The sequence below is a fragment of the Corylus avellana genome, chromosome 6, assembly GCF_965113065.1.
Source record: "Corylus avellana chromosome 6, dhCorAvel1.hap1.2, whole genome shotgun sequence".
In the NCBI taxonomy this organism is placed as follows: domain Eukaryota; kingdom Viridiplantae; phylum Streptophyta; class Magnoliopsida; order Fagales; family Betulaceae; genus Corylus; species Corylus avellana.
The window spans coordinates 2,795,375-2,814,650 of NC_142495.1; the positions used below are offsets into that span (position 1 = coordinate 2,795,375).

At 35.5% G+C, this 19,276-nt stretch overlaps 3 protein-coding genes and 1 non-coding gene across 11 annotated transcripts; 3 read left to right on the forward strand and 1 right to left on the reverse strand.

Annotated features, from left to right (window-relative positions):
- Positions 1 to 698: 698 nt before the first annotated feature.
- LOC132188756 (uncharacterized) lies at positions 699 to 1,696 on the forward strand. Its single transcript, XM_059603291.2, has one exon. The coding sequence runs from the start codon at positions 715 to 717 to the stop codon at positions 1,630 to 1,632; it is 918 nt and encodes a 305-aa protein (XP_059459274.2). The 5' UTR covers positions 699 to 714; the 3' UTR covers positions 1,633 to 1,696.
- Positions 1,697 to 3,096: 1,400 nt separating this feature from the next.
- LOC132186189 (MRG family protein) lies at positions 3,097 to 16,000 on the forward strand. 8 transcript variants are annotated; one of them, XM_059600034.2, is made up of 12 exons: positions 3,097 to 3,312; positions 4,728 to 4,781; positions 5,030 to 5,043; positions 5,854 to 5,999; positions 8,216 to 8,251; positions 9,667 to 9,707; positions 11,198 to 11,299; positions 11,592 to 11,671; positions 13,210 to 13,379; positions 14,470 to 14,599; positions 15,625 to 15,757; positions 15,835 to 16,000. In XM_059600034.2, the coding sequence occupies exons 1-11, from the start codon at positions 3,175 to 3,177 to the stop codon at positions 15,713 to 15,715; spliced, it is 1,002 nt and encodes a 333-aa protein (XP_059456017.1). In that variant the 5' UTR covers positions 3,097 to 3,174; the 3' UTR covers positions 15,716 to 15,757; positions 15,835 to 16,000. The 8 variants fall into 8 exon arrangements, with proteins under 8 accessions (XP_059456017.1, XP_059456016.1, XP_059456015.1 ...); XM_059600033.2 differs by having other exon boundaries at positions 15,941 to 16,000; XM_059600032.2 differs by having other exon boundaries at positions 15,625 to 16,000.
- LOC132188869 (U6 spliceosomal RNA) lies at positions 11,415 to 11,517 on the forward strand. The gene has a single exon (XR_009440930.2). It is a non-coding gene; the product is annotated as a U6 spliceosomal RNA (small nuclear RNA).
- LOC132186187 (putative cinnamyl alcohol dehydrogenase) lies at positions 15,622 to 17,946 on the reverse strand. The gene is made up of 6 exons (XM_059600031.2): positions 17,929 to 17,946; positions 17,658 to 17,752; positions 17,453 to 17,566; positions 17,131 to 17,358; positions 16,609 to 17,048; positions 15,622 to 16,436 (listed from the first exon to the last, which is right to left on the reverse strand). The coding sequence occupies exons 2-6, from the start codon at positions 17,732 to 17,734 to the stop codon at positions 16,237 to 16,239; spliced, it is 1,059 nt and encodes a 352-aa protein (XP_059456014.2). The 5' UTR covers positions 17,735 to 17,752; positions 17,929 to 17,946; the 3' UTR covers positions 15,622 to 16,236.
- Between the last annotated feature and the right edge of the window lie 1,330 nt (positions 17,947 to 19,276).

Sequence of the window (19,276 nt, forward strand, 5' to 3'; positions counted from 1 at the left end):
GGAACTTTCCGATGGTCTGGGCCGCCGGCGAAACTTAAGAATCAACACTAGCCTCCATCCACAGAATTTTCTTTCCACAAACTCCAACTTGGACTCGCAAGCTCCTATTTCTTCTCATGCCGCTGTTTTTCTTTTTCTTTGGGTTACTATGACCGTTGACTAGTCAAGAAGCTCGAAGGGTTCGAGTTTGACCACCAGTCCAACCCTATTTTTTAGGGAATCCAAATCTTGCGTAAGCTATATTAGTCTCCTTAGACTGGATATGGAACTTTCCGATCATCTGGGCCGCCGGAGAAACATAAGAATCAACACTAGCTTCCATCCCCATATACTTTTCTACAAACTCCAACTTGGACTCGTAATCTTCCATTTTCCTCATTCAGAGTCATCCCAGTTGCCCCTGTTTTTCTTCTTCTTCTATTTTGGTTCTTATATCCTATTTTCTCCAATCAAGAACCTCCCGAGCTGTTTCCTAGGAAAGAACATAACAATCCAAATTCCCACGTTTGTTTGAATTTTGGAGATTGGAAGTCTCACATTTGTTTGAATATCACGCAACCCAATTACCCTAGTCAAAGAAGAGGCAGAGATCTCACCAGACACCACCTTCCCATGCTGACACTATATATAGGACACACGCACTTCTCCATGTTTCATATCACATTTCACTTCCTAGCTTTCTTGCACCAACAAGCCTCTCTGTTCCTATTCAACATGAATACATTCTTCAACTTCTTCGTCCTTTTTCTGTTGCTCATCTCTGTCTTCATTGCAACAGAAGCCCGTCCCTTCAATATCTTGGATTCTCCAGGCACTGCTCGTGGAGGTTGTGGGGGTTTCTTCGACGGCTTATCTCTCGGAGGGATCAAGCAATCGGGCCCCAGCCCTGGCGATGGAAACAAATTTGCAGACCACCACACCCTCGGAGGAATTAAGGAAGGTCCAAGCTCCGGCGGCGACGGGCACAAATTTATAGACCACAAGACCCTCGGAGGAATTAAAGACGGTCCAAGCCCCGGCGGCGGACACAAATTTGTAGACCACAAGACTCTCGGAGGAATTAAGGAAGGTCCAAGCTCCGGTGGCGACGGGCACAAATTTGTAAACCACAAGACACTGGGAGGAATTAAAGATGGTCCAAGCCCCGGCGGCGGACACAAATTTGTAGACCACAAGACCCTCGGAGGAATTAAGGAAGGTCCAAGCTCCGGCGGCGGCGGGCACAAATTTGTAGACCACAAGACCCTCGGAGGAATTAAGGACGGTCCAAGCCCCGGCGGCGGACACAAATTTGTAGACCACAAGACCCTCGGAGGAATTAAGGACGGTCCAAGCCCCGGTGGCGGACACAAATTTGTAGACCACAAGACCCTCGGAGGAATTAAGGACGGTTCAAGCCCTGGCGATGGGCACAAATTTGTAGACCACAAGGCTCTTGGAGGAATTAAAGACGGTCCAAGCCCCGGCGGTGGACACAAATTTGTAAACCACAAGACCCTCGGAGGAATTAAAAATGGTCCAAGCCCTGGTGACGGACACAAATTTATAGACCATAAAATCCTTGGAGGAATTAAAGACGGTCCAAGTCCTGGCCAGGGTCACAATTATGTCAATGGCGTGCACCAGCTGTGACTCCTGCTTAGCAACTTTGACAAATTCTTGACAATTTGTTTTTTTGGAACGGTTCATTTATTTGTTATTTACACTCAAACAATACTTTCTATTAATTTATAATTTATTCATCGGTATAAAACATATAAATGCTTTATCCGTTTTTTTTTTTTATGGAATTTTTTTGTTGTCTTTGTCTGAATAGAGTGAGGGCCAATTAAATAAATTGAAATCAATCCATAGCTTTGAATATTTTATATTATATGTGTTGATCAGTTTATTGTTATATTCATCGCTTTTACTTTTTATCGGAGTAATTTTAAGTGGCCTACTTGTATCATACTAAGAATGATGTGGCTATTAAAATCACCATTGAACTTGTGATTGATCATTATTAAATTTTGATAAAAAATGATTTTAATAGCCACATTATTTTTAATATAACACAAGTAAAACACAAGTAGGCCTTATAGAATTACTCATTTTTATCGTGTGAGCCACCATTTTCTTCTAAGAATAAATCTACTCATGGACGCTCAATCCAAATTTTCAAGACGACCAAAATGTGCACACAAAATAAATAAATAAATAAAGGACTCTTTACATTGCTATAAATAGTTGGGCGTCAAAATTATCAATAAAGATACATTTTGAAAACTCTCATTGTAAACCGATCTTCAAGAGTACATTTTACTTGTATTATTTGGTATATATCAGAGTTTTACATTGTGTTATAAGTTCAAGTTACAGCGGAGGTAACCTATAAATTGGATTAAAATATTTTAATATTATGAAAAGTCATAATGCCCGGGAAAAATAAAATGTAGGGTTTTTGGAATTAGAAAAAGTATAGTGCAAAATACAAAATGGGAATGTTGAAATATGGACAATAAGCGTGGTTTTAATTTATTTGTTAGACAAATATTGCTTCCCAGTTTTATAATAAGTTTTGGTGACATTATTAGCACGTCTCTACCTAAAAGTCAATTGATTCTTATTGAAAGACGACCCTTAATAAAAATACAAAAAATTCTTCTAACTTTTTATGTGGAACAAAGTGAAATACACAAATGGAGGGAAAATTGAAAATTTCAAATAGAAGGGAAAACTTATTTAGTAAATGAGTTTAACACTATGTCTCTAGTTTGAATCACACAGGGAATGATTTATAAGCTTGATTAAATATTTTTATATTATGTATGAACATAATGTTAAGTCATTAAATATTTGTTAGTGAGTGAGTAATTTAGATAGTTAGGGCTCACATAAATTATTTAACAATAACTATTTAAATCAATAGCAATTTCAATAATTAATTTGTCAATTGCTAGCAATTTGGCAAAATGGTAACTGTTATGAATCCCGGTTCTAAATAAAATTCGGTGGTCTGCATATGGTGCAATTAATCCTAAATTGAGGGCCTTTATTGAAAAATCAACTTTTTTCCGCCCGGGGAAAATTGAAAAGGCCCACCGCGAGTGAGACTTTCTGAATCAGAAGGTTGGATTCAGCTCTCCCCCAACCCCCCCTCTCTCTGTCTCACACTCTCTCCTTTTCGGGAAAATGGGGAATTCGTCGAAGGACGACTCGGCCACCGACGGCGACACTTCCAGCGGCGACACTCCTCCTTCCAATTCCGGTGTCTACTCCGAGGGCGAGAAAGTCCTCGCCTACCACGGCCCTCGCATCTACGAAGCCAAGGCACACACTCCCTTTCTCTCTTTATTCTAGCTCTATTCTGCTTAGGTTTTTTAGTTTATTCTTTTACTTCTCTCTATTATCTGGAATTTTCGCTAAAGTACAAGATAATAGGGTTAATTGCTTGTTGCTTAAACGATTGAGGCGTCGTGAAGCGTAATCATAGGTTAGGTTAGGTAACTTAGAAATTCAGCCAAGTGAGTAACAAATCGAAGGCCGTGGGGACTGGTTGATGGGGAAACTAGGGTTATTGGATTTGTAATTGTGTCTTGGTACTGTGGGATTTACAACTTTTGTGTGTATCAAATTGCATAAAAACTAAGACAAGGTATTGGTTCGCTTGAGCATTAATGTTTGGCTTCTTAGTACTCGGTGCTTTAATTAAAAACCTCATTAGTGTTGTTGGCCTGATAAATGTCGACTTGGAAGAGCTACTCTGTATGTAAAATGACGCTCATAGAATCAATTCACTGCTACTCTTTTAGTTTTACTTTAGTAAAAAAGAAAGAAAGAAAGACAAAGTGGTTCCAGCTTAGTTGGTATGGTTGTAATTTAAATTTCTTGTTTGGTTAGGACGTTACTAGCTTTCTGGTTTAGGGCATTGACATCCGGCTCAACATTTTTTAGCTAAAGAAGTATATTTTTCCATTTTAGCTACCAACTTTTTCAAAACACTTACATCTCATTCTCTATTTTAGCTATCCACTTACACTACTCAATTTAAATATTCTTTCCTTCAAACAATCATATTTTTTTAATTTGTCTTTTCATAATGGTAGTATTTTCAAAAATTCGTCTTTTCCCAACGGTCATATTTTTGAAAATTTGTCTTTTACTAACGGTCATATTTTGAAAAATGTTTTTTGGTTACCAAGTTCCGCTCACACTTGAATTTCCTTCCGAGCTAATGGGTTGTTGATTCATTCGATCCTTCAATTTTTTGTATATCACATAATTAAAAATAAAAGAGAGATGAGATGAGAGGAGGAATGATAGAATTTTAAGGGCGCTTTTTTTTTTTTTTTGTGTGTGTGTGTGTGTGTGTGTGGGTAAAATGGCAAGCTGGATGCAGGTAGTTTTCTGCACATTTTGCTACAGGATAAGCCAAAATAGCTGAATGTGAATGCTCTAAAGGGCTGGGTCCCCTTAATTTGACATGTAAGAAACATGTGTTCGTCTCTAAAACTCGTGTGTTGAGGTTGTTGAAAGATGTTGTTTTGTTTCATATGGATGCATTATGATATAATTAACTTATATTATCTGAATTTTTGTGTTCAGATGACTATTCTGAAAGTGCTTATACTTTTGAAAACATGGCCAGCCAATTTTTTATTTATTTATTAGTTGTCACTATTTTTTTTTATTCTTTAATTTTCTGATTATAGTTGAGTTTTTATTTTTATTTTTAAATATTTCAGGTCCAAAAAGCTGAACTTAGGAAGAAGGAATGGAGATACTTTGTTCACTACCTTGTAAGTTTGATATTTTCTTCTGTCTTTTATTCTGTTATTTTTTTGTTCACTTTCCTTAGTTTCCTAGCGCATAGTACCATTTTTGTAACATATTCTTCTGAGAACACCATTGTGGATTTTGACACGATTAAATTTTAAGGTGTACAAATGTGACTGCTCGAGCTACTGAATGTCTGGTGTAGACAAAGTAGGAGACAAAGTATTGCGTAATTATGGTAATAAGTGACATACCTATTGCTATTTTGCAGGGTTGGAACAAAAAGTGAGTATGTCTTCAGTCCCATTCACTTTATTACATTATTTCACTTCAGATTTTCAAAAGTAACGAGGTACAGAAATTTCGAATTTAAGGCATTGTTAGTATTTTGGCAATGCAACTATTTTGAGCAATGAAACATCTGTATGTCTCTTTTTTCCCCCCCATTGTTCACTCTCTCTCTCTCTCTCTCTCACACACACACACACACACAATGATCTGCAATTTGAATGGGTATAATGTATACACATGCAATTATTTAATCTCCATTTACACTTTTGTGTCTTGGGAGTTGCTACTCGTGTTCTTTATTTAAATGACATTGAACTTTGTAAGTTAGCAAAGCTATCCAAGCATAAAGGGTGCTGTTCAAGAAGGTATTCTTGTTTTTAATATTTAAGCTGTTTCTTAGTTATATAATTTAAACTTATCGATGAATATTCATTTTATACACTTATATGAACAGTATATGAAGGTCTTAGAAAGGATGTATTACACTATTTTTCTCATTATTCATATTTTCAACCCTAGTTATATTCGTAGACACATGAACCTGTGGTTTGTGGTTTACTAGAACACTGCACCTAAGATTTTAATGGCTACCTACATCGATCTTTAGCATGTATACCATATACAAAAAGGCTCAAGTTTCTTATTATTGAATAATCTCATGTAATAATTTATTCTATTTTCTGTGAAAGGAACTTCATAACTTTTATTATTTTTGTTGGAAATGCCTGCTTCCATTAATAATTATGCCCCTCTTTAAAAAGGGAAACAGAAATCATTACTATGGCTTCGACATCTTTCCAACAGTTGGGACGAATGGGTGGGTGCGGACCGTCTGATGAAAAATACTGAAGAGAATGTTACGAAGCAGCAGGCCCTTGACAAAAAACAGGGTGTAGACAAGAATATGAAGTCAGGTCGTTCGGCTCAGACAAAGCCAAAAAGCTCTGCAGGTTAGCTTTATTCTTTTTCAATCGCTTTTAGCATGTAAAAATCACAAGTAGCAGTTTCCTAGAGTTTTTGTGTGTGGTGTATCTCCGTGTATTTGCATATGCATTATTCTCTGTTAAAAACCATATTTAATAATTTATTAGGTAAAAAGTAAGAACCTTTTTTAAAAGTATTTTTGGGGCAGGGAATTAGGTGACTAACTATCTGGCTAAGGGTGGTTTTAAGGAGAGTACAAATAAAGGCTCTCCCTCTCTCTCTGGTTACATATATCATTGGGAGCGGCTCATGTTCCATTTAAAACTCTCCCATTCCCTCCCATTTTTATTCAAATATAAGGCACGTGTCAAAAAAGAATCTAAAGATCAATATAATGCCATGTTAACAACGCTCTTTTAACTCCTAAAACACCATCACCATTAACTTAATTATAAAGTGAATCACCCTTAATAGTAGTCTTGATTAAATAAGCAAAAAGAAAATTTTACTATTTCAATTTCAATTAAAAAAGGAAAAGAAAAATTATACTATTTTACAATCTGATAAGAATGAATAAGACTCATAGAAGCAATCAACTGCCATTTTTTCATTACTTTATTCATATATGTCTTACGTAATTGATTTATTTATCATCAAATTGGAAGAATATTAATTTGAGTATGTACAGTGGGTACTATTTTTCCTGAGGAATACTATTGACTACTATTTGTACCATTCATTTGAGTAGGGGTGTCAAAAATAACCGGGAAACCGGAACCGGGACCGGAAAACCGGGAAACCGGAAAACCGGAAACCGGAAAACCGGGGACCGGTTCCGGTTCCGGTTCCCAAAAAAAAAAAAACCGGGGACCCCGGTTCCGGTTCCGGTTTTTGGCACCCGGTAAAAACCGGGAAAACCGGAACCGGGTCTTATTTTATTAAATAATATTTATATATTATTATATTGTATATATATATTAATATTTTATAATTCTTTTAGTCTTTTACACAACGTTTAGGACCTTAAGCAATTAGGTTTCTCACTTTTCCGGTTTTGAAGGTTTTAAAATGATTTTTAGGGTATTTTAAAAAATTTGAATTTTTATTTCTAAGGCTCATATAGGCAAAAACATTGACTTTTTAGGATTTTTAGGCTTTTTTAGGTTTATTTTTTAATTATTTGGAACAATCACAATAAAGCCTCTTTAATTATTTGGAACAATAACAATAGTTTTTTTTTAAAATGAGTTAACTTATGAAAAAAATAATGGGCTTATTTTAGGCCCAATACCTAAAATAAGCCTCAAACACTAATTTTTTTCAAAAACCGGTTACCGGACCGGGTAAAACCGGAACCGGCCGGGAACCGGGACCCCGGTTAACCGGGGTCCCGGTTCCGGTTCCGGTTTCCCAAAATCGAGAACCGGGGTACCCCGGTTCCGGTTCCGGTTTTGGCCAAAAACCGGGAAACCGGACCGGGTTGACACCCCTACATTTGAGCTACAAATTTTTTTTTGGCCAACTTAACTTTTCTCTAGATAGTTGGTTCAAAATATACAAGATTAATTTGAGCGTGTATAATAATTTAACAACACAAGGACAAAAATGAAAGACGATGCATAAAAAGATTATGCTGCTAAAATTACATACTTAAGCATTATATTCTTTTTTTTCCTAATTATATTATTTCTGAAATATTTATTCTGCTTCTGAATAATCAAAACTAATTGACATTTATCCTGCTTGATGTTACACAGACACATATAATTAAGCACTCATTATGAAAGATTTGTAAATAAAAATACATATGGTATCTTGTAAATTAATCTAGTCCTACAAACCTATATTTTTACCTTTAGTTAAGATTACTATTTAAAGGCTGTTGAATTTATAATTAAGTTAACAGTAACAGTGTTTTAGGGGTTAAAATAGTGTTGATGACTGGCATTATATTGATCTTTAGATTCTTCAATCCGAATAAAAATGGGGGGGGGGGGGGAATGGGAGAGTACTAAATGGGAGGTGGGCCGCTCCGGTGCTCCCCATATCTTTCCCTTCTAAAATAGGAAATAGGAATTATGTTCTAGACCAAGTTCCCATAAGTCCTTCCCCGACTACAATAAGTTTCTAGTGAATGTGAAACTTATTGTACAAACTGTTTCTCACTTGTTATTATAGTAATACCTTAACTTATTATTGTTATAGCTAACAACATCATCTATTCTGCTTTTAAACTTTGTAGATACAAAAGTCGATAAAGAAGACCTCAAGAACAATGGTATGCATTATTTTTCCGTCTCATTTGGGTGTTTTTCATTCTCTAATTGAGTAACTATTCTGCATCATTGATACCATCTGTATCCCTGCAACTGCTGCTGTTCTTGTTGTATGTTAGTTTGAGTTTATAATTAGTCTGTTTTTTTTGGAGGTCCTAGCCATAATATTAGGATGGTTGTACTCCAAAAATGGTATCAAGAATTCTACTTCTAATTCGGCGCTTTTATTGTGTACTTCCTATATACTTGGGTTATGCCTTGTACTTTTAATGATATTTCAATTACTTATAAAAAAAAAAGTGGTATCAAGAATTTATTTCGAATTTTACATTTTTTGTTTTGTTTTGTTTTTGTTTTGTCTCTTTGAGGTTATAAAACTAAAAATGTCTATGTTTTGTGTAATTGTTTTCTACAAGGGCAAGTACAGTGAAAAATATTAGGATTTTCTGGCCAATTTAGTTCAATCCCCTCGTACAATTTATTAAAAAGGGTAAAAGATGATATCATTTGTACTCCACATGATACTTTTAACAATACCCTTCAAGATAGACCATGGTTATAATTTTATGTATTCCAAGCCTTCTCAAGTAGTTTCTTGGATGTTAAAAATCATGAGAATGTGTTCTCTCATGGAACTCCAAATTATCAGCGGTTAATTGGTATTGCTTGTTCCTAATGGACAGCCTGTGCGAAAAATCAAACAATTCAATAAGGGCTTCATCCATGAGGTCCACAAGTGATGAAAATTGGAAATAGTACCAATGTTCGAAAACCTTAAAAAGACACCATACCGTCACCTTTAATGTTTTCCATATCCTTTATTGCCCTCATTCACAGTCATACCTTCTTTTTTTTTTTTTTTTTTTTTACAACTTTTTTTTTTCCCTCTCAAATCCAATTGAAATCAAATTAAGTATCTCAACTTTTCATGAATGCTCAGACACACTTCTTTTGTTCGGGCGGATTGAAGGAATAATGGGAATGTAGAGGAGGGAAGAGTGAAGGGATTGACAAGGTCCCCTTGTTTGGTAGGTGGGAAAAGTTGGAGGGAGGGAGAGGCTGAACCCCTCTGGACCTGCCAAAATCAATCTGCAAAGAAGTTGGCTGATGGAGAAGGGATTGATGGGCTCTTAAGACAAATGTGTGAAATTCTAATTTTTATCCTCACTTTTAAACCATTTTAATCAGGGTCATAATGGTAAAATACATCGATATTTTTTCCATCCTCTCTTTTCTTTCCTTCCTACTAACAACATGAGGGAGAAGTTGACATCCTTCACTTCTTCTCTCGTACCAAACATAGTGTTAGTAATGTTTAGTTCTCAAGCGATCTAATGTCAGTCATTGCATACATATGCTAGGGATTAATAGAAAACTTGGTTTAATTAATATTTTAATCTGTTGAAATTTTTTGCAGTGTCAAAAGGGAAGAAGCGAAAGAGTGAATCAGGCGTTGAGGTCTGGTTTGTATTCGGGTTAAATATATTGTTTAATGGTTCTTGTTTTTCATGTTCTTGATATATTGTTAGATGCCTTGGTGCTTGCTTGCTATATATTTTGTGTTGCTCTGTCATTTCTAGTTTTCCTCCCCTTGTGGTAGGCATAAAAGACATGATTGTTATAAGCTTCATTTTTAAGGCTGTTATGCTTTTAAATTATGAAAGTATCATACACACACGTAACCTACAAGAATGGTGCATAGTTTCATTAAAAACTAAACTTTAACATAAACCTTGAATACAATTTGAGAGGATTAGAGTACTTACAATCAAAGGATGAAATCTTGGTGAAAACTTGGTTGATAGGATGTTTTCTTGGCTGTGTGATGTAGGAGAATGAAGACAATAACATTTTCTTCAGGAAATTATAATGGCTGAAATATGTAGGGAGTTTTGTGTTCTTGTGCTCTTGAGAATTTGTGAGAAAAAGTGAGAGAATGAGGGGGCTATGGAGGCATACGGCCATAAGGGGTCTTTAAGAAGTATAGGGCTCTTTCCTTGTCTCCAACAAACTAGGTTTAAGTGACCAAAAAGATTTAAGGACAAAATTTCCTTCAAACTGATTTGGAGGAAATTTCCTCCAACTTAGTCTAATAAGTGCCAAATGTCATTTCTCACATGTTTTATTTTTAATATTTTAAGAGTCATTTATTGCCATTCCACTAATTTATGAACCCAAACATTAATTTTTTAAGAAACCCAAACATGTTGAATGACACTTGTTACCTATTAGAGTAGGTTGAAAGAAATTTCTAAGATTAAAATTCTAATTTTTAGAAAACCTGGATAAAATATCCCTAGGGTGTGGTTAGGGCTTATTTTGCCTAAAATAGCATTTAAAGTATTTACCTATCAATAGTACCATGCTACAAATTAATTTGGAGGCTATTAAAGTGCTTGAAATAGGATTTTCATGCGCATTCACATATGCAATTTAAACTGAATTCATGACGTTTTAAGAAAAATTCCTATTACTAACAAAACTAGTAAAATTAATTATCATGTTCAATGATATTTGATCCATTGAGCTAAAAAAAAATTTTCAACCTTGTTTTATGAAAATAATCATCCTAGAATGTTTCCTAATTGAATAAAAGACGTATATCATAATTTTTTTATGAAAACTATGTAATACGTGGCCAAATATGCACTTGAAAATGTTTGAATTATTTTTTTAATACTAACATTATTAATGACATAAATTACATCATTTGTCACATTAATCACATGTGATCCATTTAATTGGGTTAGTCTAACTAAGGTTGGGGAGGTTACATTAATAGTAGATTTTAGTTGGCTTTGCTTGAGGTGACGCAGCCCATGGGCATATAAACACATGCAAAAAGATGATCCTTGGTTGGGACATCATTAAATAGTATTAGCTATTTTTTGGTTTTTCACGAATTTATTTTCTGATAACTGGTTTAACTTTGATTTAATGATTTTTAGAAGGACAATGTGTCTCTGGAAAAGCTTGTCAAGATACAAATTCCATCTACACTAAGGAAGCAACTGGTTGATGACTGGGAGTTTGTTAATCAGCAGGACAAGGTAAGCTTGAAATGTTTTTTTCAACACAATAAAAAAATGCAAGTGTTGTAATACTTTTCTTCTATTTTTACTGTATGGATGCTTGAAAATGATCACATTTTTCCAACTAAACCTTTAGTCAGTAATCTACTTTTAAAAAAAAGTCGTGATATAGAGAAGATTAGCATGGCTCCTGCGCAAGGATGACACGCTTAAACCTCGAATTGGTCCATATTTTTTATAAAAAAAAAACTTGTGAAAAAAAGGCAATCCAGTAATATATTGATGCATTCAAGAATCCTTTTTTGTGCAGCTTGTTAAACTTCCACGATCACCAACTGTAGATGATATTTTGACAAAGTACCTTGAATACAGGTCAAAGAAGGATGGCATGTAAGATTTACTTAATTCTTGTTACCATTGCTTGAAAGCAATCATAATTAAGTTTATCTCCTAGCTTCTATTCCTTCTGTGTCTCTGATTGTGATTTCAATTGTTGTTTCTGTAATTTGTTTTCCAATTGCACAGTATCTCCCAATGTTGTTATATGAGCACCAAATATTTATTTGGTTGCTTGCTAGAATAGCATTTACTAGATTAAGCTCCAAATTGGGTGCTTATCGATGAGATGACTATCTCGTAGCATCCCCAAATATTTCAACTTTGTTTGTACTTGGATTTAATTAAGTGAATTCTTTTCTCACCATTGGCAATGAAATCCAGAACTTGGGTTATGGGAAACTAAAAAACATAAGTCGAACTTGTGATATTTTTTGATTTTTGGGCAAAATGAAAGGAGACATTCTAGCACTTCATAGTTAAGAGTTTCAGTTTTACTTGGGCTTTGCAAACTGGGTTAGCGATTCAACCCAACATAACCAATTCTACAGAACCAATGTAGTCAGACCCTCGTTTAAAGCAAGCATGAAAAATCACATTAGTATTATATTTGGTTTAGGTTGGGCTCTTCAAAGAGTTGCTCACCCAAGCTTTGGCCACCATGGACAATATGCCCAAGCAATAATGCCATTATCATCTTCCGAGAGACTCCCAATTTGATGACCTATCATTGTGCAGCTGCATTGCTCTCTTATCTATAAAAGAAAATTGAGACCCTCTCTCATTAGCATCTGATAGGAGACTGTAGTTGCACATGTCTTTTATGCGTGCTTTGTAATAGGCCTGTATTCTCTTTTACAATTTTCCTACACATTATAATGATTTTTCAAAGAATTCTATTTTCATTTCTGTGATCAATGATGGAGAAAAATGCCTAATAACCCCAAATAAAAATGTATAATATACTTTTTTATGAAAACTTCCTAACTAATTTGTTTGGAGAAACTCAAAAGGAGAATATTCTATGTGCATGACCTGTAAATGAAACCCATTGAAAGGTTTTATATAGATGTTTTAGGGTACGTAACTGTTGAATGTAGTTGTGGAAAAGCTAAAATTAGGACAAGTAAAACCGCTGTTTATTTTGAATATAAATACACGCTGAAGGGAGAGGAGAGGAGCAGGAAAAAGTGAATTGAAATTCAAGTTTTTAAGTCTCACTGTAAAACAAATTAATCCAAAAAAAAAACGACTGAGATTATAATGAAGATTTCTATGATTGACTAAAGTAGGGATGCTGTGTTCTATTCCTTAAAGAGGGAGGTTAGCCTTTTCTCTTACATTCATATGTACGTGTTACACTTATACATACATACATACATGTTATGAGATTAATCCAGGTCTGTCCATAAGTTTCCACATTTTATGAAGTTATGATGATGCTATAAGTTAATCATGTATACATAGGCTCTATTAAACTCATTATGCTCTCAAGTCCATGTATCTATGTATTATTATAAGATGTTGGTCTGGAGCCTCCACCTATACTGATATCAGTAACATGGACATTTTTTTTGTTTTTTCAAATACAGGATGACTGATTCAATAGGAGAGATCTTGAAAGGAGTGAGGTGTTACTTTGACAAAGCATTGCCAATGATGCTCTTATACAAGAAGGAGCGCAAACAATACCATGAAGTGGTCATAGATAATGTCTCTCCATCTACCATATACGGTGCTGAACATCTACTACGGCTCTTTGGTATGTGTGTCGATAATAAGTGCTAAGGCTTTTTAACGAGCATAGGGATATGAGGACAATTTATTAAACCAATGTGTCAGAATGTCTTTGTATATTTTGTTTGATGAAAATTGGTGCAGCAAGCTTAGATTAATATTTTTTTTATTTGGGCTTCCACTTTTTGTTATCTCCTGAATCAATTTTTATATTCATAATTTTTTTTTTTGAAAAAAATCTATCATTTTTGCCGCTGATGGTTCTTGGGTTGAATGGAATCTCCTCCACGTAATAAGGATGGGAGGTGAAGTCATAGGTTTAATGCTGTGTGAGTGTATTTCTTGCCTCTAAAAGGGAATTTTTTTTCATGTCCACCTGAAAACAAGCATTCGTATTCAAATTTTTAACAATCCATTTTGTGCATCTATCAGTTTTATCCCTAAAAAGATAGTACTTATTCTTTTGAAAGAGAAAAAAAACCCCGTTAGATACTTCTTTTTATTAAGAACCATGCCAACCTTCCATCATTTATCATTAAGCCAAAGCCCCTCTGCACTTTTTGTTATATACAACATTACCTATTAAAAAAAAGGTTAAGCCAAAGCCCAAGGGAAATGCTTATTTTTAATGAAAAGTTGCATTTTTTTAACCAAGGGAGCTTTTTCCCTGGATGTTTAACCACATCCTTCTTGGTTGTATGACCAAATTTCTTTTCTTTCTTTTCTGACAAAGCATCTGTAGAGCAGATTATCTTTGGGATCGAATTCCCAATTAGTAGGTAACTTGAACCTGTTTAATCTATTGATTTTCACACTCATAATTGAGTTAGTCTTTCTTTTTAACCGTTGGTGTTTATAGCACCCTGTTGAAATCCCTGAACATTGTCCTGTGTGAAAAAGTTTCCTATTTAGGCTGCAAGCAAGGTATTTAATTTGGAATCTTAATGTGTTTGTTTTTTTGGTCGCACTTGATGACTCAAAGCATCACAGTATATTCTTCCCATTTCATGATGATATACCTGAGTTGATTTCTCCTAGTCTCATTTGCAAGTAACCTTTATGTGTTTCTGCGTTTTAGACTTTTGCTAATAGCAATAAATTTCTGGTGTTTGCAGTTAAGCTGCCTGAGCTTTTGGCATATGTGAATATTGAAGAGGAAACGTTGACTCGCATGCAGCAGAAATTACTTGATTTTCTCAAGTATCAACTCAATCCTTATAAATTATATTCAACATTTAGAGAGCAGTTAATGTTCTAAAATTCTGTTGTAAATTCAGTACGGCAAAATGATAAAGATCCTCTCCATTTATTCATTAAAAAAAAAGAGAGGAAAGGATGTAAAATGGAGAGGAGTCATTTCATGATCATGATTTTATTTTGTTGCATTTAACGATGTGTATGATGTCACGTCATTTAAAAATTTAAATGATGTGACAACCTAGTCACCATGTGGCAACTACACTATTAGATTTTAGATTTGTGAAATCTAATCTTGGTCATGAAATGACTCTTATCCATTTCAGTTGAAATGGAGAGCATCCTATTCCACGGCAAAATTGGACTAGTGCTATCTCCAATTCTTTGCAATTTGTTTGAGCAAGGTCTAGATCATAAATGCATTATTAACTTTAGAGTGAGCATTCTGTTGAAGAATCAAATAATTTGATCAAAAGCTGATATCATGCATTAAAGAAGAGTGTTATAAATGACACTACATTTCAATATATGCTTTCAGTTTCTATATTCGAAAGATCATCAAAACTATGAAGACACGTTGCTCTGTCCCTCTCTCTTTGATAGAAGGCATTCTCCCTTGAAGCTGCTATGAACACATCATAAATCATTTCAATTACAAATCATGAGCATGACCATGTTTGAGGTCCAAGGAACATCGCATAGACATCTATAAATGCTCAATTGTGTTTTACATGCCAAATGAGTAAGGCCCATTAATTTACCTGCAACACGTGTAGATTCTGTTATTCAGTAATTAATTAATTACAGGTTGGTGCTGCTGATGGGTTTGCATTCAGTGAATGAAATATAATATATAGGGGCATTTTGATCACAACTTGAGAATAGAATAGTTTCATTTTAATTGTCGATGGATTTTTATTTTGGGTCGACTAGAATTTCAATGTTTCTAAATTCTCCTTCGCATTTCAGTATGTGATTTTGCTTGTATTGTTACAATGTGGGTTGTGAATTTGGAGTGTTTTGAGTTCCTTATCAAGTCCAATTGCTCACTGCTATTGGTAACCATGATGCAGGTTTCTGCAGAAAAATCAAAGTACTTTCTTCCTTTCTGCTTATGATGGCCCCAAAGTTTCTGAGGGAAAAGGCAAGGGAAAAGATGACTGAGGATGGAACATCTAATTGTTGTCTTCCTGCTTAACAATCCAGGTTGGAACATCTAATTGTTGTTGTAACAGTAGCCTTGGTAATTCATTCTTTCCAAGTGACATTCTTCTCTATTTTAGTTGACATTCTTCCGGGACTTTGTTGTACCATGAAGTGCTACCTCTTGGAATAGCCCAATGTTTCTTGTAACTGAAGTGATTCTTATGGTGTGATCTGCTCTTACAGAAACCAAAAACTCTCCTCGAAGTAGTGGTTTGAGATTTAAATGGTAATGCCGTTTTGGAAGGCAATGTGTCGTGATACTTATGGGCCACGTACCAATATTATTCCAATCTAGCAACAGTTGTAATGAAATTCACGTTCCAGCTAAGGAAAGAGTTACAAGCATGAAAGAGTCATAATCTTCCATAGATTTTTATTTGCTTTTGAGATCTTTCTTAGGACTGTTTTATTGTATGAGAGACCCGAAAGACGTTATTGAAGAAATGAAATTGTCGTTGTAGACAAGCATACGGGCTTCATCATTCCAGATTGCTGCCAGCCACGTCCAGCACAAACCTGTATCTCACATCGTTCCTCTCCATTCTTTCGAATGCCTGGTTTGAGTAATCCATCTTCACCACTTCTACCATTGATGTCAAACCCTTCAGCGCCCAGAACTCCAATATCTCCTGTGTCTCTTCCATGCTTCCAATGAGACTCCCGGATATTGTCTTCTTTCCTATATGACGTCACAATTATTATACAAAACAAGCACACCTCAAATTGTGGAAACTACCGAGAATTGACATAATCACAAGAAGCCTTGGCAATGACATGAAAATCTCTAGGATTGGTGGGGTTGAGAAATTGTTTTTGTTTGTGCAAATATAATTGTGAGGGACCAGGCATACCTAGAATCAAGTCGACGGAATCAAACTGCAGTGGTTTAGGAGCAACCCCAACTAACATTAGCTTTCCATCGACCTTGAGAAGTGAAAGGTAGGATTGTAAAGGGTGCACAGCCGGCACAGTGTCGAGGATATAATCCAAGCTGCTAGCGGCTTGTTCCATCTCTGCCGTGTTGGAGCTTACCAGAAAAGCATCTGCACCCAATTGCTCCAACGCCTCCACCCTCTTCTTATCAGAAGAACTGATGACAGTGACATGATGCCCCATTGCCTTCGCTATCAAAACACCCAGATGACCAACTCCCCCTAAACCCAAAATCCCGGCTTTGAGAGCTTTATTGGACCCCTTGAACTGTTTCAATGGACTATAAGCTGTCACCCCAGCACACAGCAGTGGTGCCGCCTGCTCTGGTGCAAGCTTTTCTGGTATCCGGACCACAAACCTGCATTCACTCTAATATTAATCGGGAACCTTCTATGTACTAAAACAGAAGATCAAAAAAGAATAACTTGTTTTTTGCATACTTGTGATGAACAACCATGGCAGAGGAGAAGCCTCCCTGAGTGGGTCGGCCATCTTTGTCTGTGCCATTGTAAGTGAGGATTCTGTTGTTGCAGTACTGCTCTTCGCTGGATTTGCATGACAAGCACTCCCCACAAGACCCAACTATACACCCAACTCCCACAATGTCTTTAACTCTAAATTTCTTGACATCTGACCCCAACTCCACAACTTGTCCCACCACTTCATGCCTTCAAATCAAACACAAGGGGATGAGAAGCAAAAATTACACGAGTTTCTCTGCTTTTGGTGTTTAAAGGTATAAATTAACGCCATGTATTGTACCCTGGGACCAAAGGATAGTTAGTGGAGTGAATCTCATTCCTCATCTGATGAAGATCTGTGTGATCCATCCCACAGTACAAAACCTTGAATACTACATCTTCTGGACCTGGTTCCCTGTTAACATGAACGAACATCAAAATGAATTTCTGAATAGACTACAGAGAGAGAGAGAGAGAGAGAGAGAGAGAGAGAGAGAGAGAGAGACCTGAGAGTGAATGAGTAAGGAGAGAGATGTCCAGATGAATCTCTAGCAGCCCAACCAATGACCCTTCTTCCCTCCATTCAAAAACCAATAAAGCACTACACAAAATAATTCAGAGAGAGATAGAGAAGACAGCACTCAGAACATGAAGCTACAGAATGATTGATCACTTGGGATTTTATAGCCATGGAAATCCCTGTGATCTTTGACTCTTGGCCTTGCTTGTTTAAGATATTCATATACAGAAAATTAAAAGCATATATAAATGTCATACAGAGAACTCAAGAGTGTAGTGGCGGGCCGGCGGCCTTCAAAAAAAATTAGTTGTTTCAGATAACCATAATATATAGCTTCTTTTTCTTTTGACCAATTGGGTTCCAATTTCCTTTTTTTAGTAATCTGAGGGGCACATGATAGGAACCACCGCTTTGATTATTTGTCTTCCGTGGGACCTTAAGGTGTTAGGGTGGCTTGGTGTGGGAGACACAGGTGGAGAGCTCATCCTTATCACATACGTCATGTGTTTTCCTTAGACGGTTATACCCTTTAATCTCGTGGCTTTATTGGCAAGCACATTGAACCAATGCTTCAATCACTGTAAGGGTATGTGTGACTAATTTTGCGAAGCCAATACTTGACAGGGAGCGCTCTTCCAATAATGATTTGATTCTCTAATTGACTGCCACAGTAATGAATCGAAAGTTCTCTTGAGAATTACTAAATACTATTTGTGGAAATTTCCTTAAGAAAAAGGAAAATGCTTAACGTTCATTTGATTTGATGTAAAATAGTTTTTGTTAAAAAAAATATATTTTTTGGCATTTGACTAGTATAAAAAATCAGCAATGGTAACAACAATGATAACTGGCAGTGGCTGTCAGTGGCCGGCAACTTCTAATGGTAGAAACAATGAAATGCAAGAAAGAGTGCGTACGAGAATAAAATTTGATGTTGTGGGTTGAGAAGGAGATACATAAACTTGAAAAAATGGTTTATGAAAAAAAGGAAACCATTTTACAAAAAAAAAAAAAATTGGTTTGATCAAGATTTTCGATCATACTAAACATCGAAAAATAGGAAAAACATTTTCCAAAAAAAAGTTTACATTGAAACAAGTGGAGCTTAAGTTAGGACAATTAAACTATAATTTCTTAACAAATTAATATGTTTCATAATTGGTTAAATGATTAAAAGTATATAATTAAGAAGTTAGGTACAAAGATTAAAGTTGGAATATCCTAGCAATATTCGTACAAAGATTAAAGAAGTAGATACAAGATAGTGGAGGCATTGGGATCAGTGAGAATCAACTCTCCTATAATCCTATTACATAACTCACAAAAAATAAAATAAAATAAAATTATTAAAAAATAATTTTTTTAATAAAGTGAAGAAGATTTAGAGGGTGAGAAATATTGATTTTTTTTTTTTTTAAAAAAAAAAAGTTATTGCGGCGAATTTAGTTACCCTTTGACTCTTTGAGAATCTCAAATGTCGCTGCAACAATTGCTTTTTTTAATTGAATTTCATAGTTAAAACGACGACGTTGTGCTGGTTGAAACATGTATTTCCACTAAAGCCCCGGCCCGAAAATGAGCACATAGTGTGGTGTGGATGGCGTG